The 19,974-nt window shown below is 39.9% G+C and overlaps 2 protein-coding genes across 2 annotated transcripts; one reads left to right on the top strand and one right to left on the bottom strand.

Moving 5' to 3' along the window:
* The first annotated feature begins 335 nt into the window (after positions 1–335).
* Positions 336–4,817, top strand: LOC146963737 (peptidase M20 domain-containing protein 2-like). Its single transcript, XM_085768483.1, has 7 exons — positions 336–960; positions 2,186–2,334; positions 2,430–2,572; positions 3,502–3,656; positions 4,067–4,193; positions 4,331–4,438; positions 4,605–4,817. The coding sequence occupies exons 1-7, from the start codon at positions 541–543 to the stop codon at positions 4,742–4,744; spliced, it is 1,242 nt and encodes a 413-aa protein (XP_085624609.1). The 5' UTR covers positions 336–540; the 3' UTR covers positions 4,745–4,817.
* Positions 4,818–5,887: 1,070 nt separating this feature from the next.
* LOC146963736 (gamma-aminobutyric acid receptor subunit rho-1-like) lies at positions 5,888–19,294 on the bottom strand. The gene is made up of 10 exons (XM_085768482.1): positions 19,061–19,294; positions 14,148–14,198; positions 13,907–14,013; positions 12,840–12,907; positions 12,182–12,405; positions 11,341–11,423; positions 10,632–10,772; positions 9,990–10,142; positions 9,099–9,295; positions 5,888–7,719 (listed from the first exon to the last, which is right to left on the bottom strand). The coding sequence occupies exons 1-10, from the start codon at positions 19,165–19,167 to the stop codon at positions 7,417–7,419; spliced, it is 1,434 nt and encodes a 477-aa protein (XP_085624608.1). The 5' UTR covers positions 19,168–19,294; the 3' UTR covers positions 5,888–7,416.
* Between the last annotated feature and the right edge of the window lie 680 nt (positions 19,295–19,974).

The raw sequence follows: 19,974 nt of genomic DNA, 5'->3' as shown, positions 1-19,974 counted from the left end.
GAAACATTTCAGAGTGGAAAAGTAGTTTTCGCAAAATCAGATGCTAATATGTTTTCTCTAATTTTACAAAATTGTGAAAAAATATAGTAGGCTAGCTATTGCTCAAAAATAAAATCAGGTAGCAATAGTAGGTTTGTCATAGGCTAGGCCTACTACTATTCTGCCATTAACTCAAAAAAGTAATAAAAGCATATCAGTTTTGATAGAATTTGATGTACGTTCACAATTTATAAAATAGATAAATAAAATACATGAATAATTAATAATAATAATTAAAAAAAAAAACTTTATTAAAACTACTTCCGGTATGTGGCCTGTAGCCCCGCCCCCTCCCCGCTACACTTGTTTCTGCATGGCGCTAAGTTTATAACGGAGAGTGACCTCATTCTGACAATATAGTCCCGGGCAGAGTGAACCAACTTAAACTTTACTGTGAAACAGATTGGTGTAGGGTCAGTGGTTCTGGTTCTGGCTCAGTCTGCAGACTCTGTGGTGTGTTGTTGTTGTTTTGTTGTGTTGTTGTGTTGACAGTCGGGCCACATGGACGCACGGCAGCAGATGAAGGACGGCCTCCAGCTGTGCATAGACTCACTCAGGGAGGAGCTGTTCGCTTTGAGCCGGGACATCTGGAGCCGTCCTGAACTCGCCGGTAACGAGACGTACGCCCACGACAGGCTGCTCCGCTTCTTCTCCGAGCAGCAGGACCAACAACAGGCATGGACGGTCCAGAGCCACTACAAGCTGCCGACCGCTTTCCGGGCCAGCTGGGGTCCGGTCGGCGGCAGCGGGGAAGGTGAGCCGCCGGTGCTGAACGTGGGCTTCCTGTGTGAATACGACGCGCTGCCGGGGATCGGACACGCCTGCGGGCACAACCTGATAGCGGAGGTGGGAGCTGCCGCAGCGGTGGGGCTGAAAACCGCCCTGCAAAACAACCAGACTGCACTGTCTGTGCCAGTCAAGGTAAACGCAGAGAGGTGTAATTGAAATCAATACACACATCTGACACCACACCGAGATAAGCTACAAGACAGACACAGCCAAATGGAAAATGGCCACAAAGATTGCACAAAGTGATAGCAAAGGCATAAAATGACCACAAAGATAACACAACAACACAATCAGAGAGTCACAGATTATCCACAAAGTGATAAACACAGAGAAACACAGAAAAGAAAAGCCAAAAAGTGACACAAAATAATTCCAAATGAAAACAAACCACATAGGAGACACAAATCAACCATAGACACAAAAGACAGTCTGGGCTAGAGGTCGACCAATTTTGGATTGGCCGATATAATAAGGGTAGTTGGGAGCAGGAAAAAGCTTATGCTTGATTAAATGGCTGATATGCCATGAAAAAAATGACAAGATGAGTGGACAGTCCAGACAGCTCAGACTCAGAGTCAGTGCTAAGTAACACAACACATTATAATCACAATAACCCCTTTTGTCCCATGCAGTTTCCTGTTGAAAGACAATGACAACACACACAGCTCAACTGTAGAAACCTCCATTTCCACACTTGGAGGAAGTTAATTTAGTATTTAGTCTATGTCATGCCCTTTTTCAATATAAATCATTTCAGATACACAATGGAGATCTAGTGCAGTAAGATGATGCAGCCTCTCTGTGCAACCGGTAAAGAGAGCAAAATTCTACTGATAAAAACAGTTTATTAAACGGTCGACCTTTTGTCTGGACCTTTATTTGTTTGTTTATTTGTTTATTATACAGATCCCCATTAGCTGCAGCAAAGCCACAGCTTCCTGGGGTCCAACAGTATCAAATATACAGTTGAAAACACCAAACATAAACATTATAAAAATTAAAAACAAAAAAACAAGTGAGCGATATGCTTCACCTAACAAAACAAAAACAGAATAAGTGTTTACATTTCTTAACTGTGCTTCATTCCTTCTTTGTTATATTAATTGTTCACATACTAATCCTATTACCCACATTTCTACATATCATATATGTATACTGTACATCATTACACAGGAGCGCTGATACTGTGATCTGTCTCAGCCATAACAGCTGGTACACAACTTATTGTTGTGTGTCTCATCACCTCTCCAGTGATGGAGGCTTCTTGAGTCACAATTCAGAGCTATTTTCTTCAAGTTTAATGAGTACCCAGAGTGACTGACAGATGCGTTTACATGAATGAAACACTTCTCATCAGATAACTGTTCTGGGAACTCCTGCAGAGGAAGAAATAGGCGGAAAGATCGACCTGATCAATGAGGGCGCCTTCGCTGACGTCGACCTTGTCTTCATGGCTCATCCAGCTCAGCAGGATGTTTCATTCCTTCCCTGCGTTGCGCTCGATGAGTATGTTTCTCTTTCACTGCTCATAACCTATTCTGTGTATTTTCTCCTTCTTAGTAACCCCCATGACTTAAGTCTCTCGTGTTGATGCTTCACAGAGTGTCAGTGAAGTACCATGGGAAGGCATCTCATGCCGCTGCGTACCCCTGGGAGGGAGTGAACGCCTTAGATGCTGCTGTTCTGGCCTACAACAACATCTCAGCGCTGAGACAGCAGCTAAAGCCAGAGTGGAGGCTTCATGGTGAGGAACAGACAGAAACTGTGACAGGTTCAGGGTTTATACTGAGCAGCCAACAAAACAATCCATGTACTTGTAAGCATTTTGTAAGGCTGTATCTAGATCTGCAATTACAAGTTGATTCATCGATTCATTAATGGCCGGTATACTATATCTTGAACTATTTGATAGTAGACTGATTATTTTCAAGTGGAAATACCAACTTCTGTGGCCCTCAAGGTTCTCAAATCGGAGAATTTGCCACTTTTCTCTGTCACTATGACAATAGATTGAATGTTTTAAAGTTCTGGACTACTGGTCAGACAAAACAAGAAATTGATGGGTGAGAAATAATTTTTTTCAACATGTTTGCTAAAAGAAAAAATGTGATTAGGCTTAAAAGGCATCACACAGGTCCTCTCAAGAACAGGAAAAATGGAAACTTAAATAGGACACTAACCATGTCAATGACTGAGACTAGTTGGGGATATTTTTAAATACAGTATATCTCTTTCTCTGAAAATGTTGTTGAAATCGCTGTAAATGCTGAAGGCTTACTAATCCTTCATATTTTGTGCTATTTCAACAATCCATATATTATTATGTTTTGCGTTGATGGTCATGTACTCCATGCTCACAACTTTCCATCAATAGCTTTTGCAAACTTGTGGCTCTGTGCATTTATTATGGCAAAGCTATACACTAACAGCTACATTAATTTAAGAGGAATAACAAACAACCATGAAATATCAGAGTCTTTTTTTTTTGAGGTATCAGAATCACCTGCACCTATAGTATCTGCACAGTCGTCATCCTATTCAGATGTAGATGGATTTTTAATCTCTAATTAAAATCAGAGATTTAAAATAGTTTTGGCATCAAAACAGAGGTGTAGATTCATTCCTTCTCATCCTCTCATGTATTGCTCATCGTCTACATTTACTTCACTACAGGCATCATCAAACATGGAGGAGAGAAGCCCAACATTATCCCCGCCTACACTGAATTACTGTTTTATCTACGCACTCCGCTGTTTAAGGATCTTTGCGACCTCAAGGCCAAAGCAGAAGCTTGCTTCAGGGCGGCTGCTGTGGCCACTGGTTGCCAAGTAAGATACTTAAATATACTGTATAATGTCTCCCATTTGTGCTGGGTGCATGTCACATCTCTGCTTATGTAGATTAATAGTGAAGTGCAGACACAGAAACAAACAGTGACTGATGACATTGTAGAGAAATGTGATGTTGGAGTTGACTCTTCTGTTATATAACGTTGCCCTTTTTAACATATTCCTGTAATTATGCTCTGAGTGCTGTGACGGCATTACATAATTCACTGTTATCTTCAGGGTGCTTTTCTTCTACATCTGCACTTGCTTTCGGGCAGGTTCAATTCAGACTGCAAAGTGCACACGGCTTCATATATTGTTAATATATGATGATAATATTTTTGCTGTGGTTGAATTTTACCTCTTCATGCACTATGCTTTATAAATTTGAATGAACTCGTTTCTTGCAGGTGGAGATAACCTACCCGTCCCATGCCTACTATAACATTCTGCCTAATTCCACATTGGCAAACCTGTATGAACAGAATGGAAAAGCTTTGGGGATTGAGTTTCCAGAGCAGCCGGCCAACTTCTCTGGTAGGTAAAGATAAAAAAACGCACTGAAAAGTACAGAATGTGCAGAAAAATGCAAAAAAACAACACAAGATGCATGGAAGTGTGATCTTTTTTGTTGTTGACTAGATCAACGCAGTGAATTTATAATCATCTGGCAGGTTCCACAGACTTTGGCAACGTATCATTCATCGTTCCCGGTATCCATCCTTTCTTCTACATCTGCACGGATGCGTTTAACCACACAGAGGAATACACCGACGCAGCAGGTATGGCACAGCATTCCTCTGTTGGGAACAGATGTTCTTTCTTGTAACAGAACTGAACTGCGCTGCAAGATCAGACAATTTTTTTTTCCACTCATCATGTTTTTCCAGGTCACTTGGTTTTCCTGTTTAGTTTCTATTTATTTGATGCTTTATTTTCCTGCACCAGGAGCTGAAAAGGCCCAGTTGTTCACCCTGAGGACAGCCAAAACTCTGGCTATGACAGCTGTGGATGTTGTGTGCTGCCCTGATCTGCTCAGGCAAGTGAGAGAGGACTTCAGCCTGGCAAAACGAAAACAGGAGAAATGACTAGAAGGCAACAATGCAACTTCAGCAGCTCTGTAGATACTCCAGCTTTAATAATATCAGTAAAAATGAAAAGGATTCAAGACTAATGAGGGTGTCTGAGGGTGGAGAGTTGTGGAAAGCTGTAAAACTACAACTGTGAGAGAATTAAATGAGTAACTTTTGCACATAAATTTAACACGCAATAACCTTAATTTAGAAAATAAGGTAAAGCTGTACACTAATAAGTTTGAACCAATAATCTTGGATTTTAGGCCATTTTCGTAGGTGCTGGTGGCACAGCTCGTTCACTATTATGGCCCAGACAGAAATATTTTATATATTAACAATGAATGGATGCATTAAGATGTTTTGTACTGAAATCTACGGTTCCCAGAGGATCAAGACTGCTGAGTTTGAAAATCCTACGATGGCCCAGAGAGCTCAACACATTGCAACTCCAGAAAACACCTGCAGACAAAAACTCACTAGAAATTTAGATTACAACTTTGACGATATGTGCATTACAAAAACTCATAACACTCGTAAATACTTTGCACGAGTACGCTGCAAAAAAAAAAAAGGTGTCTTGGGACACAAGGAAGTGACAGACTAACAGGAAACCTACATCTGCTTCGCCTGCAGTTTACAAATGTTACCATGCCAGTGGAGTACGCTCAGTCAGCATTTAGTCCAAGATACAAACTCTGTGTCTTGTTTTTGTTTTTTTTGGCTCGGAGTGACTTTATAGGCGATGATCAAAAGATATTTATTGTTTGTTGGATGATGCTGCCTGGTCACTTGTGCACCTGCATCTTTGTAATCATCAAATCAAGAACCATATCACATAAATAAGTTGAAAATAAGATGCATCTTATCCTTTAGGTGATGTGAGCAGTTAATGGAATTACAGAATATCCAGTTTATGTGATTGGGTATGAATGCTCATCAGCAATCAGACCTGTGCCAGAGAAGGGAAGAGGAACCCCAGAGCTGGTAGGAATCCAATGTCTTAATAACTGTGAAAGCTTAGCCTCCGGCACAGTTTAAATCAGCTGTATAAGAGAGCAGGAAAATAGGATTTTCTTGGAGACCAAGACTTAAGGAGTTGCACCAGTAAAATGTGGCCAAATGCCTCAGCTGACACAAAATCTGTGGTCACAAATGTGTTTGTTTCTGTTTGTGTTTAAGTTGATTTTAATTGATGTCTTTAGAAAAAGAAATAAATTTTCAGCCATGCATTACAATCCAATTCTATTTGCACAAAATCAATAAATTACATGAAGGAGATTTAAAATGTACAGTATTGTGGTTTTTGTTGTTCAGCACCTAAATTCAGCTCAAATAATTTTCACATTTTCAGAAAACAAAACATTTATTAAACATTTTCTTACATGTAACATCTTTCAAGAGTTAAATTTTATATTTCTGTTTTTTGGTTAATACATTTAATTTATGAACCACCAAAAAGATGTTCTTAATATCTTTTGCTGAACAAAGTATAAAGTTGTTTTAAGCTGAAAAAGACGATAAAACTAGCAACTAACAGGTCACAGTGAACCTCAAAGCCTCACAACACCAAACAGAGGAGATGAGCTTCAGTTGTATAAAAAAAGAAGAAGAAATAAAGACATTCAAAAAATAAAAGTCAATATTATTATCAGTATTTGGGATGGACTAAACATATATTTTTACATTTGTGATTTTAATAGACTGCATTATTTAGCTTTTTTCCTAAACCGTGTCAAATTACACAAATGCAATGCAATAACTGCACTCATACAAAGATCACAAAAAAATGCAACATATAATGAATCATACTAATGTGCTGCAAAAGAAGAATTGAACTTTAAGAATAAGAAAAACCTGATCACCAGGTTTGTAGAGGTTCCACATTTTGGAAAATGACGCTGAACAATCTGCTTCTTTGCGATGAGTTCATTGAGAGGATTGATGTCTCTCTCGTGTCTGAAGACTAAATATGAAGCTACAGCCAGGAGCTGATTACCTTAGCTTAGCTTAGCTTAGCATAAAAACAGGAAATGGACAAACAGCTAGCCTGGCTCAGTTGAACAGTGACAAAATCTACCGATCAGCACCTCTGCATCTCATTTATTAGCATGTTATATCTCATTTTATAATCCATATCCTCCATAAAAACAGGAGGTGATATAATAGCTGAAACTCAAGGAAGTTACTGGTCCCACCCAACGAATAGTTGGTCACATAACTATCTGTCAAATGGCAAATGTTTTGCTTGTGCACACAGATATTATTTGTAAACTTGTGTACTTTGGAGGTGCTGATAGGCTGCCTTCAAACAGAGCAAGGCTAGCTGTTGTGTTGTGCGGTCAATTACTGCATCAAGAGTTGAAACATAGCTGAGTTAAACTGAACAGTGTGCTGCAGGTCCTCAGGTGGCAGAAATATCCAAACGTCTCTCCGTCCAACAGCAGCACAGTCACAACATAGAACCACATCGTGCCAACGGCTGTCCTGTTTGTCAGTACCTCAGTTTTAAGTGGCTGGGTCAAGAAGGCAATGGTCACCAGTCTGTCAATGGTCTCCATGCATCTTATGAGCAGTTCCTCTGTCTGAAAAGCATCAAATGTGATGTCACCTTTCCTGCTCTTGTACAAATGAGCTGAGCTACTGGAGTCCCGTCGTGGACGACTCTCACTCTACTGCATCCCATGTTACGAGTAGATGGACCAGTAGATGATGTTAAAGAGGAGGTACGCGCCGGGAAAGACAACCCTCGAGTACTTGTCTATGGCGTGGGTGTCTATCCAAATGTTCACGTAGCCTCTGGACGGCTTCACCTGGCCTGTTATTTGTGGGTCGTTCAGTGCCACCTGAGCCAGCATTCGGTCCTGGCGGCCGCCATTCTCTGGCATCCCATAATTCCCTGTGGTGTTGACATCCATGGACCCGTAGCCAGTGATCTGGGGGTCTATCATCATATCATCTGGGTTGCCGATACCGCAGGTACACGGCAGCTAGAGAGGAAGAGAAACAACACTATGTAACACTTCCTGCCTACAATAAACACTACTTTCTGTTAAAGGGACAACAAGGAGTTTTGGAAAAGCAAAGTGTTTTCACACTACATTTATGAGCCGCCGCGCGCACCGTGAAATTCTTTGACCGGCGCAAGACAGACTCATGTTTTCATTCATCAATAATTAAAGTCACAGGTTCGAAGACGATCACATACCGTCGTAGTTCCGACCATAAACGGTGATTCGGCTGCGTTATTCCCATGACTCGCCACAAAACTGAAAGTAAGGAAACGCTGGTCGGCTCGCCCAGCATTTCCACCACCACTAATAATAACAAAATAACGATAGAGACAAAACGATATATTTATCGAAAATTGGCCCATTAACAAGTGTGGGTAACGTAGATTCATCCACATTAATGTGAGACTTTTTTATAACCAAATAGAAACTCCTCGTTGTCCCTTTAAGTTATAAACAAACTATAAAGAGCATATAAATCCATTAGATTGTCAAATGTTAATCATTTTTCTGTGCACTCAGTTCCTTTAAATAACTTTGGAATAAAACATTTATAAAAGGTTGTGTGTGTAGGGAATTTTCCTCAGGGTACGTGGGCAATTTGGCTCCATATGCTGCAGCATTTGGCAGATGAAGAATAGCAATATAGTACACAAGCTGGAGTCCCAGAAATAATTTGCCATAGCCCCGCAAGCTGCTTTAACTGAACCGATTTAGAAAATATTTATCTGGTTTGGGGAAATGCACGTAAATTACTTATTAACGTTTCGACCTGTTAAGAATTATTTTACAATTAAATCAGATCAGTCATGTCGATGTTGGATGAGTTAGAGAGATGTCAGTTGTTTTGTTTCAACTTCATTTGGATGTTTCCTCCTTAGGCTCAACAGCCAACCGTGTCACATTCAGCCAATTTAAATCAGCCCATAAATTGTTTTCAGTTCATTCAAGCTGCAGAGTGAATATAATTTTATTGCGGTATTTACTATCTAACTGTTTGAGCTGTATTTATTTACTCTGGTGCTTGTCACAAACAAGAAGAACGTGAACATCATAGCAATATTTGCATCATTATTTTTACTTAAACAAGTAAAAAGGGAATATTTTAGCCCCACATTCAGATTCTTTACTCTCATCTATGAACAGAAATTAAGCTTGATGGTACTTTCACGCAAATTATTATGTTTTTTCAATATTCAGATCATAAGATTAATGTAAAAAAAAACAAGCAATAATCACATCCTGGCCTCACTGAAATAAACCATGGCTTTAGTTGGCCATTTTATTCGTCATAGTAATCAATATAGAGCAATATTTCATGAGTGAACTGTTCAGCCACAAAGAGAAATCACACTTACTCTCTCCCTGAGCTTCCTCTCTTTCCTCTCCTGTACGGTGGACAGGTAGTTGACCGCCGCGTACTCTATCACCGACAAGAAGACAAAGACAAAACTGACCCAGAGGTAAATGTCCACTGCCTTAATGTAAGAGACCCGTGGCATGGAGGCGTTGACCCCGGTGATGATGGTGGACATGGTCAGCACTGTGGTGATGCCTGGAGGGAGCGCACGCAAACAGTTTAGTCACAGCAGAGATCTTAATTCACTGGATAAAACCAAATACTGCACAAGCGTTGCACATACTGTATGTCCCTGGTATTGCCATAGTTTTTATTTGCAGCACATATTTTTAAAGGATTTTTTTTTATTTTATTGATCACATAAGGTTGGAGGGTTGGTCACAGAAAAAAATCAGTTATTTGTTTGATCTTTAGTCACTGTAGCAGCAGCTCGTTTTAGGGGTAAGCACCACTGTGTTGTCTGTCTGTCAAATTGGGCACAGCCAACGTGGTCTGATGAAACCTATACAGCTCTAGTGATCCTCTAATGCCACCATGAGGTTCACCTTTGTAATTTTGAGTGAAATGTCTCAGCAACTATTGGATAGATTGTCATGAGGTCTGGTACAAACACTCATTTTGATCCTAAACCTTCAATAACGTCATAAGTAAGACACAAATGCAACGTGTCAAATAATAAACTAAAATGTATCTTCTTAACTCATGACACTGACATCAACCTCAGTTGTAAGCATGCTGCTCAGTCACTTTACCTTTTTATAAGCATGTATGACTAAGTATGTTTTTAAATTACTATGTTAACTTGCTTTCCTCCCTTTAAGTACAAGCCAACATTTCTTAAACTAAATAATCCTTTTAGCAGGGCCAGGTCTCTCAGCCTCCCACCTACCTAGTGGCACCCTGGCGGGCACGGCCCTGCGGTCGATCCAGAAGGACACCCAGGACAGCATGACCATCAGAGTGGCAGGGAAGTAGGTTTGCAGCAGGAAGAAGAAGATGTGGCGCCGCAGGGTGAAGTGGATGTACAAACGATTGTACCAGCCTAGGAAAAAGGAATATCACCGTTGCACACACATTGTCATGTGTTAGTTGCTGATACACAGTACAAACACTTGCAGCGGAGGTTGCTTGCTAGTCTGTCGGAGGAAGATAGGACACAAAATCCCATTTACGCTCCAGGTTGCTCTTGTGAGCAAAGTGACAAGTGGTTGGGAGAAAGCTGCAGGGCTTTTTGCAGAAGCTTTCCAGATGAGTACAAGTGGTTTGGCAATAGCTGGATTCCTTTCATTTCACAGTAAGGATTAAATATTAGGACATTCTTCTTGGTGCGGCATTCGAGGGACATCAATTCCATGTAAGGAAAACTCAGTCCTTTAGTTGGAAAAGGCTTATAAAGTAAAATGAAATCCATTGAACTTGTAATTCAATTGTGATCATCTAGTTCTTACACGCTTATGGTATGTGCATATGCACATTTGCATAATCACTTCAGTTTACGTATCAGAAGTGCCTGTGTGGTGGATTACAGTACCTGTGCTGCTGTAAAAAGCCAGTTTGGTGGTGGTGTGAAATTTCTGGATGAGGAACTGGGACAGAGATATTCTATCGTCGGTGTTCAGGGACTCGTTCCCTTTCTTCCAGTACAACATCAAGTCATCATCTGTGTAGGCATCTGGTGGGAAAATACACACAACTAAGTACATCTGTGACAAACCAAATCAGGATAGATTTAGTCAGGACAATGCTGGATCTTAATGTGAACAAAATGTGCTACAGAGAAAGATAAAATACGACAAGACCACTGGCAGTGCCTGGAGACTGCAGTATTCGTTGCACGCTATGAAGAGCTGGTGCAAAAAGAGAGGGTCATTAAAATTAAAGCAGTTTATTCTCTTTGAAGCATGTATGCGTTTATAATATTTCAGGGTGTGATATACATCAATTTTTCTGGGATATCTGGCACTATGAAAAAGTGTTTATGAATGTGCTGTGTGAATGTCAATGCAAAACACATGTTAGCATTTGTTGTGTGTAAGTGAAATGTTGATGGTATTAGAAGAAATGTGAGAGAGTTTAGAATCCATACTCTGAGAGAACCACGGATATGAAAGCAGATTTCAAATTGAGGCATTAGTCTTTCAAATTCGATAAATGGATGAGGCAGCATGTTCAAGTGGAGAAAAAAATGCAGATGCGTCTTGCTGACATATTTCTCCATATTTGTGTTAAAATCAACTCACAGCTCTCAATCTCCAGCGAGCAGGTTTGGGTGTCCAGGGGGAAGCGGCTGAGGTCCATGTTGCACATGGCAGTGACAGTGATTCTGCAGGGACAAAGGCAGTGACACTAATTCAACTTCCATTTAGACAATGTGGATAGAGGTTAAATTCACAACTGTGTGTAGAGTAAATTGTAAGTAATGTGCCAAAATAAACAAAAGGAATAGAGTCTCAGGCTGTGTTGCGTGCGGACTCACATGATTTCCCATCTGTTAACTTGTTATTGTGTTTTTCTCTTTTTTTAGAGCACGTTTTAATGTGTTTTCCTTTTCCCCTCTGTATCATCTCCTTGCGGGGTCGTGTCTTTTCTATCCTCCATCCCTCTTCTTATCCCCAGTTCTTAATCAGATGTTCTTACCCTATGTTGTCTGTGTGAGTATAAATGACTTTTCTGATTAAGCACAGGTGAAAACGACTCCCACATGCCGAAGTGGGAAGTATATCTCCGCTGATTAACTTGGCGCTGTCACGTTTGTACGCAACACTGATCGCAATTATCGTGTTGTTCCACAGACTGCTGCCGGACCTTTCACCTGCTGTGAGATTCATCAAACCAAACCAGTGGTGAGCTTTTCATGTGACATGTTGTTGTTTCCCCTTTGTTCTTGTCAGACAGGGGACATCGTGTAGTGATTCTTTTTATTCCCTGTTGGGAAATTATTTCACGTTGTGATGTTTTCAATTATTTTTTACAGCAGAGGGGAAACTTCCATTATTCTTGTCCTAAATGTGTTTTTAAAATGCATCAACTGCTCACAGAGGAATTTCTTTTTCACTACTATGAAAAAGGCCTGGTTTCTACCTGAGACTGTAGAGGACATTGCCATCGGGATAAACCCTGAGCATGACATTATCGGTTGTGGTGTCGTGGATGAAAGAGCGCTTGGAGTGGACGAAAAACATGTCGGGAACCCAGATCTTCTTCACCAGGCGACTGTCGAAGGTCATGCTTTGGTTGTTGGTGCTCGGGAACGCCAGCCGCTCGTCCTTCCAGTAGTGACGCAGGTACAGTGTCATAGTAAAGTCCTACAGTGAAGAAAAACACCAGAATGCTGAACAATAGTGGAGGATACAAACACTTTTTTCTTAAGTAGAAACACCAGGGCAACAATATAAAAATCCACCAGTTTACCATTACAAGTAAAAATCCTGCACTCAAAATCCCACTTTGGTCAAAGAGCAAAAGTGAAGTATCAAAGTAAAATGTCTTGCGTGACTGACATAGTATTATTATATATGACATTACTGCCTGTTAATACTGATGCATGCATGAGTAGTATTTTTGTACTGGCTGTTTATATTAGTTCACAACACTGGGGTCAGGCCTCCTCAAAACTATCACAAATAGGGATGAAGCAACAAAGGAAAAAACAAACAAACAAAGTTCTTTTACACAATTTTGATTCATTTTCAGACTCTTCTTTTGTTGTCCATTATTGAATAATCTGTGTCATACTGACCATATCCACTTCTGAGATGGTATCCAGACTCTCAACCTGAACATCTACTCCAACAGGAATTGGAGGACCTAAAGTAAAATAGAGAAATCAGAAAGCAGAAATGTTATTTTTCTCCATGGAAACTGACTGACTGTGTTTTTGCGTCATTATGAATGTGGCCATGGGTAAAAAAAAAAAAAAAAGTCAACATGACCCTTACAGAGACTCTTTCACCCTCTTATTTTGGAAATCACGTTTCCAAAAAGCAACAATGAATCAGAAAAATATAGAGCAAGCGCTTGTGTCATGACTGTGTCGGTCTGGCTGGGACTCTACTTTTGACCTATTTCAGCCTTTTTACTCTGCATCATCATCCTTCAATAGTACACAAACACAATTAGGTCACAATAATGGATCAAAGTTGATGCAGCGGTGGATGAAATCCAGCTCTGTTTTCCACTTCCAGCTAAGAGGTGCTTGATGGTCGAAACAAGACAGAGCAAACAGAGTCTGCAAAGGGTCACTTGGTGTGTTTTCAACAGCAGATTGTCGTGTGATTAAAAGTAGACCTGCTCTGATAAAAACAGCACGTGTCTCGGCCCACTGCATTGAATGTTTTTTGGTTTTTTTTTAAATACCATTTTTGTGTGTGTGGCTATTTGCCACGAAAGACAAATAAAAAGATAAAGACAGCTAAAAAGATTATATTCCATTATGATCTTTTAGTAAAAACAAAAGCTTGTGTCTATCTCAATGTAATCCTTCAGATTTGATTTCAAAATGCTGACATCAAATCCCTCTAATATACAGTGATGCAAAAGACATGTATTAACACTTGTGATGCAAAGAACTGCGCTCCAATTGGAAACTCCAGCACAGCTTGCATGGACGGTGTCATAGGTCGAGAGCTTAAAGTCTATAGGACGGTTTGGTCCGAACCAATGACCACAGCACAAATCCTATCCCACTGCACTTGATGACTGACCACGCAGCCTACGATGCAATCATGTGTCCAGCACGTCTGAGCTGCAGACTCATTAGTGAAAGAAAACACTTTGACTCAAATTACTCAAATCTGATTCTCTGACCTCCGAATGCTGGTCTCATGGTGAAGTCGTGGTCGTCTATTCTCAGGAGCTGCTCAGATTTTGTCATTGGCGATTTCGTCATGTCTGGACTTCGCTTGTAAATCGGGCTGCGAAACACAGAAAAAAGCACGTGTGGACACAACGAGGGACATGTGATGCAAAGTTTACAACGTCAAACACAATTCGGAAATGAATCTAAATTACTTTGAAAATCAGTCAGAATGAGAGTTTTAAAGCGTACCTTCCAGATTTGTGACCTCCACCCCCGTCCATTCTGGTCTCTCTTCGCAACCTGTTAATTAAGAGCAGCAATAAAGAAATAAAGAAATAAGGACATCTGTCATAACAGCAGAACAGTGTTGTATAAAGATAGTGTTGTGTGTCTACAACACACAATATTGAGTATTTTAGCTTCTTTCTACAGTGTTTTTGAAGATTTTTTAAAGATGATTATTCAGTCACTTTTTTGTATATTCCTTTATTTCACAATAGTTTAATTACTTTCAATTCATTTTTCTTATTTTTTCACATTATATTGATAGATTTTATTTTTCATTTCCATTGTTCCAGTTACTTCATTAAATTATTTCTAGTGTGTATAGCTCTGTGTTATTGGTCAATGATGTTTATTTATATATGAAAATAAACTATGTATTTAGGTTTTTGGCAGTTGAACACACAAAACAAGCAGTTTGTACCAACCACAGTCTATGGTACCAACTAACATTTTTCATTACTGTGTTTATCTTAAATCTACTTAGCATCAGAAGGCAATAATAACTTTTTTTCTGATGCTTCTCTGCTCTGGAGATGTAATACATGCAGTTACATCACACACGTTTTATCCACAAATCACACATTGGGCAAAAAAGCATTTCCTCATCATATCCAATTTGAATGAAGCCAGATCTTCTCTGGTGTCACTTTTCATGAGGCCTCCCTTTGTGTACTTGTCTTTTAGGCACCATTTCAGGCCACGAGAGACAGAGAGAGAGAGAGAGGTTGGGAAAAGATGAATACCAAAAACCCTAAAATGGATTAATAGAGTAGAGCATGCTGTGACAGACAGGGCCAAATCCCTGTGACAACCACAGACATGCATTAAGGAAATACCACAACAGAGGCAAGAGAGAGGGAGAGAGATGAACTGACTGGACAAAAACTGAAAAACACAGCGAGAGCAAAGTGAAACAGCAACCAGGGGGTTTCTCTGGCCGCTACTGTAGCTGCAGTGATGTGATGGGCAATGGGTGCTACTCGTCTGTGTCCGTCCAGCAGCTGGTTCCTAATCCTCTTGGCAGAAATGCCTCTCCAATCCCCTCTCTGCCTGCCTACGCCACACAGCAGACTGCCTGTCTGCACACTGCTCTGCTCTGTGTGGCCTGACGCTGCTGCTGTTTCCTGCAGCGGATGCTCTGAATGCATGCATGCATCACTGCAGGGGCTGCACCAGGGTTAAATGGCCAGATTTCTACAGAGGTCATTCTGGACATATTAAATCCTAATGTAGCCTATAGGCTACTACAGACAAAATGAAGCCCAGGAAACAGAGTTTAGAGTTTACAGGCTCACTGGGAGCACTGTAACAGATGGGTGCAATGTCTTAACTTTATGTAGACTATTTTTAGATTTTAAAATGCAGCAAAAAAAACAAAACAGTGTCAACAAATAAAATTCATTCTCTCTGCTCTCTGTTGTCCATTTGTCATTTGTCATCAGAGTTATTTTTAAAAGACTCATGGTTAAATACATTTAAGTGTGATTTATAAGAAACTTAAGTTTCCGCTACTACTCTGCAAAGCTCGTTTTTTTTTTCTACCTCAAGGATAACTGAACAACCAAGACGCTAGTGAATTGAAATGTTTGTATTTTAACCAGTAAACTGTACGAATCAGTTTAGCTTTAGTCAAGGTTAGCCATGGCTAGCTATTCAACTGCGCACAAGTGATTGTTTGGTTTGGTTTTTAGCAGGTTTTTAGCCATGTTGGGTGATCAGATAACTATACATTCAGCATGTCATTTCAAATGAAAGATATTTAGTCAAATAAATGTCAATACGTTTTAACTATCTAGTTGCCAAATTGTGGCCGCATTTTAAATGTGTTTTTATTATGGATAGTTTGGTTTAGATGTTTACAGTGTGTAGATAGAAGTGTCAAAATAAAGCAAATGTGGAAGAGGGAAATGAGAGCAGACGAGATGGATGATCATAGTTATCAAAAATGTGTTTTTTTTTCTGTCAAAGAATCATTCAGCTTCCACTCCAAATTATCCTGTAAACCTCATGAGGGTTTTCTCCTCAGATGTTCCCTTGTGTGGGGGACTCTGCTGTCCCACACAAATCCCCAACTCCGCTATTCCTCCTTCAAGGCAGCGAGCGAAAAAATTTTCAGTAATTGAGTGAAAACTCCCACAACCCGTGCTATAGCAACATCCAGCCGCTTCTGCAATTTCACACTCAAGGGAGGAGGAGGAGGAGGAGGAGAAGAGGAATGATGAGAAACAGCGAGAAGCCGAGTTTGACTTCTACATAAGTGCATGAGATTTCCCCCCCTTTGCTGGAAGAGGGATGAGAGATTTGTATTCACAGACTGTGTGTATCAGCAAAGGGAAGACGGATGTGAGAAGACTTTCAAGTAGTTGAGGGTAAAAAAAACAACAAAAAAAACAGCAAAGGGCAGATTTGATAACAAGTCGACAGTGGTGTTCAGAGATTACAGCGCAGCTTTCAGCCACTTGTGCTTTGTCTTCTGCAGATTTTCCACAGATGATTACGATAGTGCTCCTCTTATACTTAATGATCATCTTAATCACCTTAGGGCAGAGATGATCACTTTAAATGTTCATGGAGGATTGTTCAGATTTTAAAAAGGCAGCTTTAACCGTGCACTATTTAACACACACACACATCCCTTTAGTGAGATCAGACTCACCATGTCATGCATCCTGACAGTTTGTCCTGATGTATACAAGCAGCTGTATGTTATGCCAAACACATTTATTTAACTCAAATGGATCAGTATCTTAATATCGAGCAGGCTGCGGGTTGACGTCGCCTCTGATCTATAAATAACAGCAGAAAAGTGATACTGTATCTAAAGGCAGGGGGATTATGGTTTGACAGGGGTTGCTGGATATATTAAGCAGATGCAAATCATTCAATGCTGATAGCGTTATGAGGTGTGCAGAGCTGTAATTTGCCTGCTTGGGAGAATCTTATCATCTTAATTTCTCTCTCCGGGGCTGCAGGCTACACAGCTGCACTCTGAGCTGATATTTCTACAACAGAATAGCGGTTTTGTACACATAAATTCTGGAAAATAGTCAAATAAACATGAATCAGTCATGGGAAAAAAATTCTGACAGTGTTCTTACCATTTTTTGGGGGGATAAAAGCAAATATGTCAGTGTAAATTTAGATTTTTCTGAGTCAAGTGTTGTTTTTCACAGCTGGGAAAGTTTGTGTTGACTATCAAAAGTCAGATTGACAAAAGGAATGAGCTACTCTGATGACAGATAAATCTTTTTTTCAGACAAAAGTGTCAAACATTCCCATGTTTTAATGTCAAAAATGAGATGATTTCCTCCAATCCTTTGTTTTTTTGTGCTTTTGCACAGTTGGTTGTGTAAAACTATAATTCCAGTATATCAACTTGGAAGGTATGAGTATTTTATATTTTTTCTGATATTCATTATGATCGGGGCTGATTTATTCAGCAATAAAATATTCAGCAGATTCATATAATGTGTTATACCTCAACTCTCAGTTCTGATCTGAAAATGTTGAGTTTATTCTGGATTCATATGCTGTTTGTTATTATAATATTCCTGAATTAAAATCTCTAATAATAAAAGTCTAATAATGTTTGCTGTGCATAATAATGCTCATTTTGACATCCTAAGACTAAGTTGTTTATTGTTTGTTTTTGAGTGTCAAAGTCATATTTCTTTCATTACACCAGTCACAGTCAGGTTACTATATGCACTAAAATAAATAAAACTAGTATTTTTACTTTGGCTGAAACAGTTACAGTCAATTTATCAACTAGTCAATCAACCATTAAGTATATGTAAATATTCAGTTAACCAATCAATAATTTTAGTAGTTTTTATGCAAAAATGACAAAAACATTCACTCATTTCAGTTTGTTTGTGAAATACTTTGTTTTGTGTACAGTTGCTTATATAACGAGATATTTGAAAACATCATCTTAGGTTTCAGGAACTTCTGATGGATAAATGTTTAAATTAAACTTGTAATAAATTTAAGAAAAGAATCATTAGCTACAGCTACAATTTTGTTATGCATTCCTTATGCACAATAATCATCCGACAGTGATCCTATAAATTCTATGTGGTAGAGAAATCCAACTTATGCATCAATTTATTTTCTAAATGTACTGAAACATTAGAATATCAATCAGTTTTGTGTTTGAGTCCAGCTGTGATCCAAAAATGACTGAAATGCTAACTGCTTGTTTTGAGTTGTAAATGTCACGTTTCTTTAAAACACAGCTGGATTGTCCCTCCATATACTGCTACTTCTGAAACTTCTGACATCCTAATATGCAAATGAATGCAAATACAATCCTTTCTATTTAAATCACCTCTGTTGTCCAAGTCAATTCAATCTATAAGAACTGAGGATGCGAGACTAAATGGTTGGACTGAAACACCTAATCCAATGGATGCATTAACAAAGGAAGCAATTAGCCTAAATAATCACCTGGAAATGACATTGACTACAACTCCTGCCTTTGGGGAAAATGGTCATTAACTGGCCTGCAGCAGTTGTGGGGCAAAAGAACACAGCATTCACCAGTAGTACATAAATAGATGTGGGGATTTAGGTCTCCCTCTCTCTCCCCCTCTCTCTCTCTCTCTACACTCTCCAATCTGCCGTCTGAATAAGTCTGTTTTCAGAGGGGGAGGGAGCTGCACAGGTGACACAGGAAACACTGGACAACATCGTGTAAACCCAAAATAAAACATCTATAGGAAAATAAAGACAGAAACTCTTACTGGAAAGGGAGCTTTAACATTTTTTTTAAGGTTTTGCATCAGAAGCTTACCGTAATTTAAAACTGTCATATATCCTGTGGAAACATTAAAACCACACATTGTCCTTCACATTGGTGACTCCTCTGACATTACCTGCTCTGTTTGTAGGTCTCCAGCTTGTGACCCCTCGACTGGGCCATTTTCCCAGCTGCACCCGCGAGCCAAACACAGAAGAGCACAAGAACAGCATCCACCTGCATGGTTCACATTCCCCAGAGGACAGACCTCTCCTGTCAGTCAGAATCTACTCCCCTCCAGGGTTTGGAGCACTCTTCCTCCCTGAGACATTCCCTTCTCCAGCGCCGCAGCTGATGAAAGGGGAGAAACACAGCAACAGCAGCAGCAGCAGCAGCAGCAGCAGCAGCAGCAGCTACACTACGGCCTGAGTGGAAAACATCCTACGGTGCTTAATCTCCACAGTGGGAAAAGCAATTTTGACTAAACCCATAAATCCTTGAGCGTCAGATGGTACAGATTTGATCCCTCCAGCGGCGGATGTGCCTGCCTCTCTGTGCGCTGCTGTGCTCAGAGAGGCTCTATCCTGCACTCTGATGTGCTCTACTCCACTTCGCACCGCCCAGAAACACCAATTCTCACAATGATGCGGCGTGCTCATTTGTAAGGTCAACGGTTTAGAGATACAGACTCACACAGGCTGACAGGAAGCTCTGTGTCTAATGTGAAAGGCTCCTTCTTATACTACGGTCTTGGATCTGGCTAAATGTTTTGGCACTCAGCCAGAAATGTAAAAAATCCACATTTCTGCTTCAGTATTTCAGTTTAGCAGGAAATCATTTCATGCAAAACCTGGACGGTGAATGTTTTTTTCCTTTCTGTCTGATGTGGTGTTTTCACTACTTATTCTCAAAGGACCCTGACTGGGGAATATTTTGGGATTCTCAAAACATGATTTCACAGGTTTCACTGAAAATGAGAAACCTTCTTATCCCATCTTGATATATAAATATTAAGACTATAAAGCAACTTACTTTTTAAACGTTGCAGTA

Source organism: Trachurus japonicus, chromosome 22 (genome assembly GCF_045865225.1).
Source record: "Trachurus japonicus isolate A0001 chromosome 22, Traja_1.0".
Classification (NCBI taxonomy): domain Eukaryota; kingdom Metazoa; phylum Chordata; class Actinopteri; order Carangiformes; family Carangidae; genus Trachurus; species Trachurus japonicus.
Note: the sequence above shows the minus strand (reverse complement) of the source record. Positions and strands in the feature narration are given on the sequence as shown.